The following is an 11,652-nucleotide window of genomic DNA, read 5'->3' as shown; positions in this document are numbered from 1 at the left end:
GAGGAAGAAGAAGAAGAAGAAGAAGAAGAAGAAGAAGAAGAAGAAGAAGAAGAAGAAGAAGAAGAAGAAGAAGAAGAAAGTGAAGAGAGCCGAGCGTGCACTGGAGCCAGTGCACAATCACTTCAAGTGTTAATATTGCTGAGGAAAAAAGCAGATACCCAGAGAGCCTGGAGAGCAGTGTAGCAGTGTGATGAATTAAGGTTGCAGTTAATCTAATCGTTAATCTAATCCCCAGCACCTGTGAGCCAGTGGAAACATAATAATCACCATAATTTAGAAGGCCTGGGAAGAAGTCCTGGCTAACTCAATTCTGTGCTTCTTGTCATAGCTCATCGTTGGAAATCGTGGTGGACACAAACCCTTCCTCCTAACTTATTCTCGAGCCTGGGCAGAGACAGATCTGGGACAAGACTTCTGTATTTTCTGGAGTTCTCAAAGTTTTTGATATTTTGAGTTTTAGTCTGATGCCTTCGCCTCAGCTACTACTGTGGCCAGTGGTCTTACTGCTCATAATAGATACTGTGTCAGTTCTAGCAGGTTCCCAGTGCTGTTACAGATGCAAAACAGGCAGAGAAAGGCAATGAGAGCCATCCCTGAGGCTCCATGGCAGGTATATGGCAAAATGAGATGCAGATGCCCCATTTCTGCCTGTGTGATCTATCAGGCACCTGCACACTGTCATCAGTGCTGTGTGGGCACAGTTACATACCACGTCAGTTAGACTGTATGGACCAGCAGCTCAGAGGGCACCTGAGCTCCAGGTACTCTACCGTGTGAGCATCAGATAAGAGTCTGGGAGTGGGGGGAGAACCTGAGTTCTAGGATTCTAGAAAAGAGAGGGTGTCTGAAAATTGGGGAGGAGGAAAAAAATAGCCCTGTGTTAAATGGAATAGGGTCTCCCCTCGATCCCCTTACCTGTGGATCAAAACAAAATGAGGGGTGTTTTTCTGCTCAAACACGAGTTGACAAAGTCAAGTTCTAGCTAAAGACAAGCACACAGAATCTTTCTGCTGATCTCTGCCGAAAGAAGGCCCAGATGAAAGACACAACATCAAAGCCTCTCAGACCACCAAAGCTGTTTGTCTGTGAGAAGATAATCAAAAAGCCTTGAGATCTGGTTCAAACTGAGTCATTATAAATGGCTAATCGGGCACTGTGTGCCATCAAAGTCAGGAGCTGTGCCCTCTCCGTCAGCAAGCTTTTGCTGTTCTGGTCATCTTATTTAATAGAAAAGTCTGTGATTAAATAACAGGGCTGTTCTGATGCTGATAAATTTCATCTCAGCCATTTAAAGTGAAGTCACACTCACCCTTCGCTCTCAGCTCCGAAAAGGAAGTGGAAAGGACCCTGTACCAGCACACCTAATGGTATCCAAGGGGCCTTGTGATCAACACCATGGAGTCTGGGCAGTTCAGAGAGTTAGACTGCAGCCTAGGACTCTGTCTCTGCAGTGCCACAGCCCTCTCGCCTCTCACCCACACCCTGAGTGCCTCTCAAAGGCAAATGTCACAAAGATCCCAGCCACAGCAGGGATAATAGTAACCGCAGACATGACCATTTTCCAGTTCTCTTACCATATACCTGGTCCTGTTCTAAATATTTTACACCCTTTAATTCTTAAAATATCCCTGTGATGGAAAAACACTGAGATATCCTGCATACCTGAAACCTTCCTGACAAAGTCGTACATTCTCAGTTAATACTGGTTGAGTAGATGAAGGAATGAAATAACTGGTTCAGAGTCAAGCAAGGAGCAAGTGGCAGAGGTGAACTTTTATACTCAGGTCTGTCTCATTTCTGCTCTTTACTCCTTGAGGTATAGGGGTAAATTCCTATGGACATATTGATATTGTTTACTTTTTTTCATTTACACTTTCTATTTTTTGTGCGTGCCTGTGTATTCGGATGGGTGTGCGTGGGTGTTCATGTGGCACAGAGTGTCTGTGGAGGTCAGAGGACAACTCGTCAGAGGCACATCATTTCTTCCACCATATGGGTCCCAGGGATTGAACTCAGGTCATACATGTTGTGTAGACCAGGCTGACCTTGAACTTGCTGTGTGCTGTGTAGACCAAGGTGGCTTTGAACTTGCTGTGTGCTGTGTAGACCAGACTGACCTTGAACTTGCTGTGTGCTTTACTCTGCCCTGCTACCTTTGCCTCCTGTGTGCTAAGAATACAGCATGAATATCCATGCCTGGCTTATTTTAAGTAAGCATGTAGACACATTTTTAAGCCATTTTCAGATATTAACCTAAAGGAAAACACATCTTAGCAGATAGGACAAAGAAGAAATCAGCAGACAGAAAGACAAGTGGTTGGTCCTAAAGAAAATCCACTTCCTGTTCTGTATGCCATAAAGCCCTGACTTCAGACCCCACTCTTTCAAATGAATCCACAGTGTTTACTTACAGCGAGGGAAGAAACAGCTAATGGGCCATGTCATTGGCTCCTAGAAGGTTCCTAGTTCTAGTGTATTTTCCTTCATTTCTGTGTTGGAGACCCATAGGGATTCTCTTTGGCAGCTAAGGCTCACACCTTCACAGCAGGTTCAAGATTTGGGACAGGGGAGGCTAATGTATTCAAGCTTGGGCCAGTATGAGCTCTTCTGAGAATCCACCAGTTGACAGCTGGACCAGTGCTTATTCATAAACTGTCTTCCACAGAGCAACAGAAAAACAGGTTGTTCATGGGCCATTTACCGAAGGAATTTGGATGTCTGCCTTGGGCTATCTGAAGGTGGCCAAGCCTGAAAGGAGCTGCCCTGTGGCAGCCTAAGGGACAGTAATTATAAAACAGGCCCAGGAGATGAAGGGCAAAGGTGATGGCAGAAGCTATGAGATGATATGATAGTCACGGATCCCCAACATAGGTTGCCAGATCCATCCAGATTTACTCACCTTGCCATGACACCCTACAGCTAACTGGGCGAAAGGTTCTGCTCCGTGGCGTGTTCACACAGGCAGAGGCCTGTGCTGATTTGCTGTTTGAAGAAGAAGGTTTTACAGCACCCAAAGGCTTCTAGAGACTGTAATTGGTGGGCTCTAGGCACTACAATCAGATGCTCCCCAGGCCCATTGTCCCCGGTTTCCTCTGTCACTGTTTTTACTTTTCACCCCCAGTTGGGAGCACGGCTGCACCCTTTCTGTTCACTCATATCTGAAGTCAGCTGCTTTTCTTCCCCTCTTAGCCACTGGCAAGGCTTAGAGGAACAGAAATCATGTCTTCCTTTGGTTCAGGTACTAGGCACGGGCAAGCAGCATGGCTGAGAAGTGACTTTCTTTGAGCACATTAGAGCCTCCTTCCTGCAGGAGGCAGGGAGCTCACCAAGGTTCCCCTTGGGCCAAGGTCTGCACTACTGTGATTTGTATTTTTAAAGAAAAGCCATGCCCCTTCTGCTAAGGAAAATGCTCTCTTTTATCAGAACAGTAAGAAGCTTGGCGTTGGGGTTTTGATTTGATCTGGGCCAGGTGTTTGGCAGGAGGGGTGAGTTGTTCCCTCAAGAACACAGGTCCTCTTCCTTCATTCTTTTTGCTTTGTTTATTGAATCACCATTCAGAAATTATCCCCCAATCTGCTCAGCACAGGGTACCGGGGAGGAGCCCGTAGAACTACGTGCTGAAATTGGAGAGAGACTCCCGCAGTTGCTGGGCCTACCCCAGCGGCTTTCTTAGAGTTGACAGGGAAGTGAGTGACAGCCTCGCTTCAGTAAACCTGAAGAAGTGGCAGGGTAGGACTGGCTCCTCCAGTTGGCTGGAAATCATCAGAGCAAGTGTGCGGATACCTGAACACACAATCACCTTCCTGCCCAGACGCTCCCGGCTCCCAGCTGATTTGTTGGTGGCTTACGACCTACAGAAGTGAAGTGACTGTGACCCCAGAGCAGGCAGAGACAGCAGCGCCAGTGCTTGAAACCTGACCCCAGAAAGAACTCAGTATGGACAGTGTCCTAGGGTCTCCAGGTAGTCACCACGGTGTCTCTGTCGTCCTCACCTGTTGTACACTGTGCACCCTCTACAGGTCACATGTGCCATTCCCAGGGTTGGGTGCAGGACACCATGAGTGATAGGGACTGCTAAGCATGGAGTCATGCAGACCTAGGTTGGATTCAGGCCCCTCCACTTGCTGATTATAAAACCCTAGACAAATCTTAGCCGCTCAGAGCTTGCAGAATGGAGAACTCTCTAGTTCCCACCTGCCTCATAGTGTGTTTCAGGCTCAAATGAGCTTCTTCAGAGAAGTCTGTCTGCGAGAGACACGTGGTAAATGTTTAATAGGCTCCAAGTGTCACCTCTGTTACAGGTCTGATTAGACCGGAACAGGTGCTGTCGCTCAACTTCGGTATCTCTGCGGCTTGGTTCTGGCCGGTGTTGTCGTCCATGAATTGTTCATGAGCATGAGTATTTGGGAAACTCCCGTCCTACTTAGGTTTGGAGTGCGTTTGTGCAGCTGCTCCCCTGCACACCTTCCTTCCTAGGGTCCACTGAGCTGGAGTGGGTGCCCGTGTGGTCCTTTCTCTCCTTTCACTCGTGTCTCTCTGGAGTTGGAGGCTGGGGACGAACAAGTGGTCTCGTCCTGCTACAGTGAAGAGAACAAAGCCTCTCAAAAGATGCAGGCTACAGAAATCAGGCAGTCTTATACCAGGTTCTATGCAAACACTAGGCCCCGAGTCCCATTATACCAGGTTCTGTGCAAACACTAGGCCCCGACTCCCATTCTTAGCATGCACATAAAAGCTAGGTGCAGCAGCTCATGCCTGTAATCCAGCTCTGGGTTGTGGAGACAGAGATTCCTAGGGTTTGCTGGGTAACGAGTCTAGCCAACCAGCAAACTTAAGGTTTATGACAGTGTCGGTCTCAACAAACAAACAGTACAAAGGTTGCAGAGATGTTCACTTGTTATGATCATAGACTGCTCTTGCAGAGGCCCCGAGTTCAGGTCCCAGGTGTCTCACAACCTCCGATAACCCCAGTTTCAGGGAGATACAGTGTCTCTGGCCTCTATGGGCGCTGCATATACCCCCCCATAATTAAAAATACTAAATTGGAAGATTGAAAGTGACTGAAGAAGATACCCGATGTTGGCCTGTGACCTCCGCACACATGGGCGCATAGGTGCATACAAAGTCAAACGCTAGAGAGCAAAAGATTACCCAGTATCTGACCCCTGCCTTGCCTGACTCATTCACAGTAGAGACCACAATGTGAATCCTTTAGCTTCCTTTTGCTCCCAGTTAGTAATCAGGGAGATGCCTTGCCCATGCCGATTTCCAGGACCCAGAGCAGCTTTTGGTACAGAAGTGCTCAGCGAACAGAAAGGGATTGAGCAAGGACTAAATGATGCTTTGTGAAGTTTTTGCTTCTGACTTAGAGTTCCAGCTCCCAACTTCTTAGCTGGCTGTGGTGATGCTCGCTTGCAGTCAGGAGATAGCCTGGTGTACATAGTGACTCCCAAATCAGTCAGGGTGAGACCCTATCGTTAAAAACATAAAAACAAAAAATCCTTCTGGCTTGTTTGTTGCCAGCAGTGGCTAGTCATCTTCCTGTGTAATGAGAATTGACAAGAAATCCTTCTCTCAAAATCCATGCAGCTTTTATCTAGTAACATCTGTGGGGTTCCTTTAGAAAACTACAACTAAAAATTATTTTATGTGTTAATGTTTTGTCTGCATGTATGTCTTATAGCACATGTGTGCCTGGTGCATGCCGAGGCCAGAGGTGTTGGATCCTCTGGGACTGTTGTAAGCTATGTGGATGCTTGTAATTTAAGCAGCCAGTGCTCTTAACTGCTGAGCCATCTCTCCCAGCCCCCATGTGTGCTGTGACTTTCTTTCTTCCTTTCTTTCTTCTTTCTTTCTTTCCTTCCTTCCTTCCTTCCTTCCTTCCTTCCTTCCTTCCTTCCTTCCTTCCTGTTTGTGTATTTGTTTTGAGACAGGGTCTCACTGTGTAGCCCTGGCTGTCTTGGAACCCACTGTGTAGACCAGGCTGGCTTTGAACTTACAGAGTTCCACCTGCCTCTGCCTCTCAAGTGCTGGAATTAAAGGCGTGGGCCACCATGCCTCGCCATGTGGGCTTTTAAAGACCATTCTTAGAGTAACTGACTTTAGCATTATTGAAAGGGATACCAAAGGACATCTGATGGCCAGACTTAACTCTCAAAGCCTGTGGAAATGTCTGTCAGAGCTGGGCTGGTGGCGAGGGTTAGGGGCTGGGTCCCAGGTTCCAATACTGGGTAACATGTGAGTTCTAGAGGTGCTGGTGAGAAAAGATGCCTCCTCTGCTGTCCTCCTCACCAGCCAGCTTCTGTAGAGAACTGTGTACTCTGACAAAATACTTGGGCCTTAGGGACAGAATTTGTACATCACAAAATAGGTGACCTGACTATTCCAAGTCATGTCACACGGCTGTGTTGCTTTTACTCCAGGCTTGCACAGGGCCTGCACTTGTTCCAGATACCACACGCCTCATCTGTGGTGCCCACAGTGGGCGGGCCTGTGAGTCCTGTTTTGGCTTTATAGATAATATCTGACACTTGAGTTTCTTCCTGCTCCACCCCATCAAGGTCCCAGGTTCTGTACTGCAGCATATCTCAAAGCAGGAACAGCTAAACTCGGGGAGGGCCTGGGTTCCTCTAAGCAGCAGAACCTCCCTGCAGCTGTTGCTACACTTAGCGGACATTGCTGGTTGACACACAGCTGCCTTCTTGCCCTGCTATGCATTTTTAGGGCAAGTATTCCAAGTAGAAGACCCCACCAAACGTTCCCAGTGGTGGGTAAGATATGCACCCTTGCCACAATGCTGACAACTGAGTGTGAAGGGTTTGCCTTTGGAAGTAGAATCCTGAATTTGGAGTATCATAGCATAGCGTGTAACTTCCAGCAAATTGCTGATCTCTGCCAACCTCAGTTTATCAACCTGTACCATGGGAACTATTTCTTGCCATACCCCTCTCAAAAAGTTACCATATTGGCTGGATGCAGGAGTACATGCCTGTAACCTTAGCTGATTGGGAGGCTGAAGGGGGAGGGGTTGGTCCTCTAGGGTAACGGAGTTGTGGGGCCTCTAAGCTTTCACACTGAAGTGGCACAGACTGCCGCAGAATCCTTGAGATGCTGATGCCAAGAGCTTAGTAGCTGGCTGTATAAAAAGAAACCCCAGTCCATCCCCATCCTTGTCTGATGCTTTATTCACTGCTATAGAGGGCATCCTCCTGTAAGAATTCCTCCGTCACTGCACTCCAGACTCTCCAGCCTACTCTCAGAGCACCAAAGGTGTGTACTGGTGTTCTGCTCTGCTCACCTAGGCTCATAAAGCCGTGGGCTTGACACCCAGCACCACAGGAAAACCAAGGATATATTTATTTTCCTTTCTTGAAGACTGATATCACTGACACCCTGCCATCCCAACCTTGGAGTTGAGAAAAATTAAATGACTTTCCTGGGGTCTAGAGTAGGCAAATCATATTTGCTGTGTCTCTCTTGCATGGATGTGCATCCTTTAGCCGTGGGAATGGCCGACCCCTGCCTTCCCAGAAGCAAACACGGAGCTTGGCACCTAGTAGATACCTGCTTAACAAGCCTTTGTTCAAGTGATCATGGGCAGTTCTGGTCGCTGTCCAAGCCTTGCCTTTGTGCAAATTCAGAGTTCTGAATGAGAAGGAGGTGGGCTTCTTTGGTGTTACAGACTCCAAACCTCTCCAGACAGTCTTGTGACGTCACACCAGTCATACTGGTCTTCCAGTAGCTTTTCTTCTAAGCAGCATAACCACAGATTTGAGGACCCAAGAAATACTTGGCTCAGTCAGACCTGAGGATGCTGAAGACAGCTGAGCATATCTTGGATGTGCTTTCTTGTAGTCTATAGATAGATGTCTTTGGTGCTTTATAAAGGGGAAAATATATTTCTGCATCTAATTTAGTGGTGTTGCCATAAATTCATTTGAAATATCTGTAGTAGAATAATGACTTTTCTGATTCTAAAATGTGTGTGTGTGTGTGTGTGTGTGTGTGTGTGTGTGTATGTGTTTCTGGAGATCGAATTCTATGATCTAGGCAAATGTCTACTATCCAGCTACCCTATCTTCATCCCTAAGTGTCAGTTTTTATGACTTTCAGTGGAAAGGTTGGAGACAATGTTTAAGTTTATTTCCAGAATGTGGCCTTTGATTACATCATGGCCCAGTACAAGATTTAGAACAGTTATTTCCAAGGAAATTAGATTTTCTTTCCTCTCTGATCTGTTCTTCCAAGTCAGTCAGAACTAGACCCTACTATCTAAATTTCTAAACGTTATATGGAAACATTTAAATAAAAAAATAGAGAGAGAGAGAAAGAGAGAGAGGGACAGTGTATGTGTGTGTGTGTGTTGACATGAATGATAATAATATAAACCAATTACCTCACCTCAGAGCTTATTAATTCCCCATGGTTCTTGAACAGACTACCATGTGTCCTTGGCTGAAGCTTTTGGGTGGATGATGGTAGTGAGATGGGTTGCGTGCACTATTCGAGTGCTTTTCTTTCCTGATAAGACCCACAGTCCTGTCTAAATTGTTTTTCCATCTGTTTTGCAGCGGAAGCGAAAGCAGAGTGCTCAGGATGAAGACGCCATCAGCCTGTGCAGTCTTGACATAAGTGTAAGTTTGGTCCTTTCTACCTCCCACTCCTCCCCTGCACACCATGGCAGCTCTATTCTTAGCGTGGATGTAATTTGTTACCATGCTGTACACTTAAAGTGGGTTACCGTCGTCCGACTGTGGAGTTGTCACCAACAGGATTTTCCCGTTTTTATCTCGTCTCCATTTTACTAGAGACAGTTGTATAGCCAACTTGAATGTCAAGCCAACTTGTTTATTGTCCACATATTTTTTCCCTTATAAAATGAATTAGAGACTTAGGCATCTGGGTAGAATCTATAGTAATCCCACTGTGCAGTTTGAAAGGCTGGTTCAAGAAGATAGAGCAGTTGTTTCTCCCTTGAGATGTGGGTGGAGTCAGTGACTTGATGGAAATCCTAGTAGCAGGTTTGCCCAAAGGCTAGAACACGATTCTGATAGTGTGGTAAAGTGAATGGCTCTGGGTTCAGCAGATCTTAGTGAAGATTCTGGACTCAGCATTTATGTGGAATTATTCCTCACCTGGAAAATGAGGCTGAAAAGACTCCATGTGACTTTGGAGTCAAATAAGACAGTGAAGATGAGAAAGGCAAGCGTAATACCTGCTAGTTGCTAAGTGCTAACATCTGCTGTGTTGTGCTTTTCTGCAAAAGCACAGCTTGCAGAAGAGGCTCAGTGACTTGGTGGTCAAATGCTTGTGATGTCAGAGGTCGGAAACGTCCTTTGGATTTCCTAGATGTTTCGTTTTGATGACTTCCTGTTCATGGACTCTGTCCTGTGACTGACTCAATTGAGAAGCCTCCTTGAGAGTGTGTTCCATTTCTTATCCAGAGTGGGAGCTGAGGCCCCCCAGGTTCCTCCTGTCCTCCTAGTTACTCATCTTAGACATGTGGTTCACCCTTTGTGCAGCGTAGATCCATGTAACACTGTGGTGTTTCGGACAGAGACCGTGAAAGCAATCTATGATATATGACGGCTCCAATATTTAGCAGTGGAACCTTGGTCAAGCCACTTCCACTATCTGTGCCTCAGCTTCTCCGTTTAGTTGGACAATCGGTCTTCTAAAATCATTGTGAAAATGGGAAGCTCTTTGAGTATAAATTATTAGGTTCTCATTTAATGTCATTTATTTGCCAATATGAACAATGCTCTTTTAGGTATTTTTAATTATTTCCAAATTTCCTGATGTAACAGTCTTGGTGGAATGATCTTGAGCTGACTGCTAATGATGTGTCTTTATTTCACCATATGGTGCTTATCTATCCTAGTCTTTAACACCATCAGATTGACGGAGTTGGGTTAGTTTACTAGGTTGCCATGGTAACAAGACAGAAAGCCGTTCTTCTGGGGGTTTCTTTATTCATTGGATATTGTCTTATTGACAGGCGAAGCTATGGAACTTCTCTCATCAGCAATAAGACTTTTTTTTTTTTTTGCTTATTTGGATATGTTTAATTTTGTCAAACTTTTAGAATCCAAAGACTGTCCAGATCTCCAAAGTCTTTAGCCTTCATGCATTTCAGTGTCCTTGGGTGCTGATAAAGTTGTAGCCACCTGGGTGCTGGGCAGGACTTTTATCCAGGCATTTCTAAGATCCTGTATCAGCACACGGTTTTCTCAGCTTCAGGGTGGCATTTCGTGTTCAGAAATGCATGTCTCCAAATGCGTTTTATCAGAGAGCTGCTGACCTTGAGCAGAAAGGGTTACTGGCAATTTTAAATTCGATTTGGTTTTGCCTTGTCTTCTTATTCAGGTCGCCTAGGCTTCAGCTAATGAATAATTTCTAGATGATGATTTTCCCCTGTGTAATTTCAGATGTTTCCTCTTATCTTGATCAACTCATGCATCATGCTTTGTCACAGTAATGAGATTTTATACAAGAAAATTCTACCCATTTCACTAAAGGGGCTATTTTAGGGGTTCAGCCATTTCTTTCGGATTTACTTGGCTTTTTGTCTGAGTCTTGGCAAGCAGATCTCCAGAACCTAGGTTGGAGTTCCTCCATTTACTGCCACATATAACAATTGTACACATTAGAAACCTGGAAGGTATTATAGGGCACGAGAAGGCTGTGTTGAAAGTTCCACTGACCTTAGAGTCATATAGAGGGGACAGAAAGTGTGACAGAACCGAGCATGGCCAGGAGAGAGTTTCTCACTTCAAGCCTGCCACCCCGTGTGCACTCAGATGAGCTAAACTGAATTAAGTGGTGGGTGGAGCCACTGACGAGAAGCTGTCTCACCATAAATGCAATGATATCTAAGCTCTGTGCCCAGTGAATCAGTTACTCTGGTGAGGAAATAATCTTTCTCCATTGGGTTGCTTAAAAGGACATTTAAAAGGACTTTGTCTTTGTGCATCCGAGAGGTGATGTCCAGGAGAACCCTCACAGCAGCAGCCCTGAAGAGGTGCTGCTTCTGTTGTGGATAGTTCATAATTTCGCCCCAAGAGGCCATTGACCTGGTAACTCAGGCCATCCTCCTGCCTCTGAAGCAGGGACTAAGGCAGTGTCACAACCAGCTGAAGAGTTGTTTTGACCCTATTGCTGTGTGTAAGTGGAAAGTGTCGGGGGAGCAGGGGGGCTTTCAGTTAGCTGAAGAGTTGTTTTGACCCTATTGCTGTGTGTAAGTGGAAAGTGTCGGGGGAGCAGGGGGGCTTTCAGTTAGCTGAAGAGTTGTTTTGACCCTATTGCTGTGTGTAAGTGCAAAGTGTCGGGGGAGCAGGGGGCTTTCAGTTAGTTGCTCCTGGTGGAGGGTATGAGGGGTTAGGAAAGTGAGAAAGGCACTTGTCAGCTTTGCTTCCACTTCCTACATGGTAATACGGCCACGGCATGTGTGCTTTGAACAAGAGGCTACTAGATAAGAGGATGGGCATTTTTCTCTAAAAAATAGTAGTCAGGCTCCCACTCAGTTCTCACCTAAAGCTGAGAACACAGGGCACTTTTAGTAAATATTCTAGAATTAGAGACAGACAGATGACAGACACACATACACACACACCCCAAAAGAAAAACAGAGAGACAGACAGACAGACAGACAGA

The 11,652-nt window shown here is 45.9% G+C and overlaps 1 protein-coding gene across 1 annotated transcript in view; it reads left to right on the top strand.

Moving 5' to 3' along the window:
- Arhgef3 (Rho guanine nucleotide exchange factor 3) overlaps positions 1 to 11,652 on the top strand; it is a 288,000-nt gene that overhangs the window by 136,449 nt on the left and 139,899 nt on the right. Inside the window, exon 4 of the mRNA XM_026779863.1 lies at positions 8,571 to 8,633. Within this exon, the coding sequence (XP_026635664.1) occupies positions 8,571 to 8,633 (63 nt within the window). The remainder of the gene's footprint in view (positions 1 to 8,570; positions 8,634 to 11,652) is intronic.

The sequence above is a fragment of the Microtus ochrogaster genome, chromosome 6, assembly GCF_000317375.1.
Source record: "Microtus ochrogaster isolate Prairie Vole_2 chromosome 6, MicOch1.0, whole genome shotgun sequence".
Classification (NCBI taxonomy): Eukaryota; Metazoa; Chordata; class Mammalia; order Rodentia; family Cricetidae; genus Microtus; species Microtus ochrogaster.
Note: the sequence above shows the minus strand (reverse complement) of the source record. Positions and strands in the feature narration are given on the sequence as shown.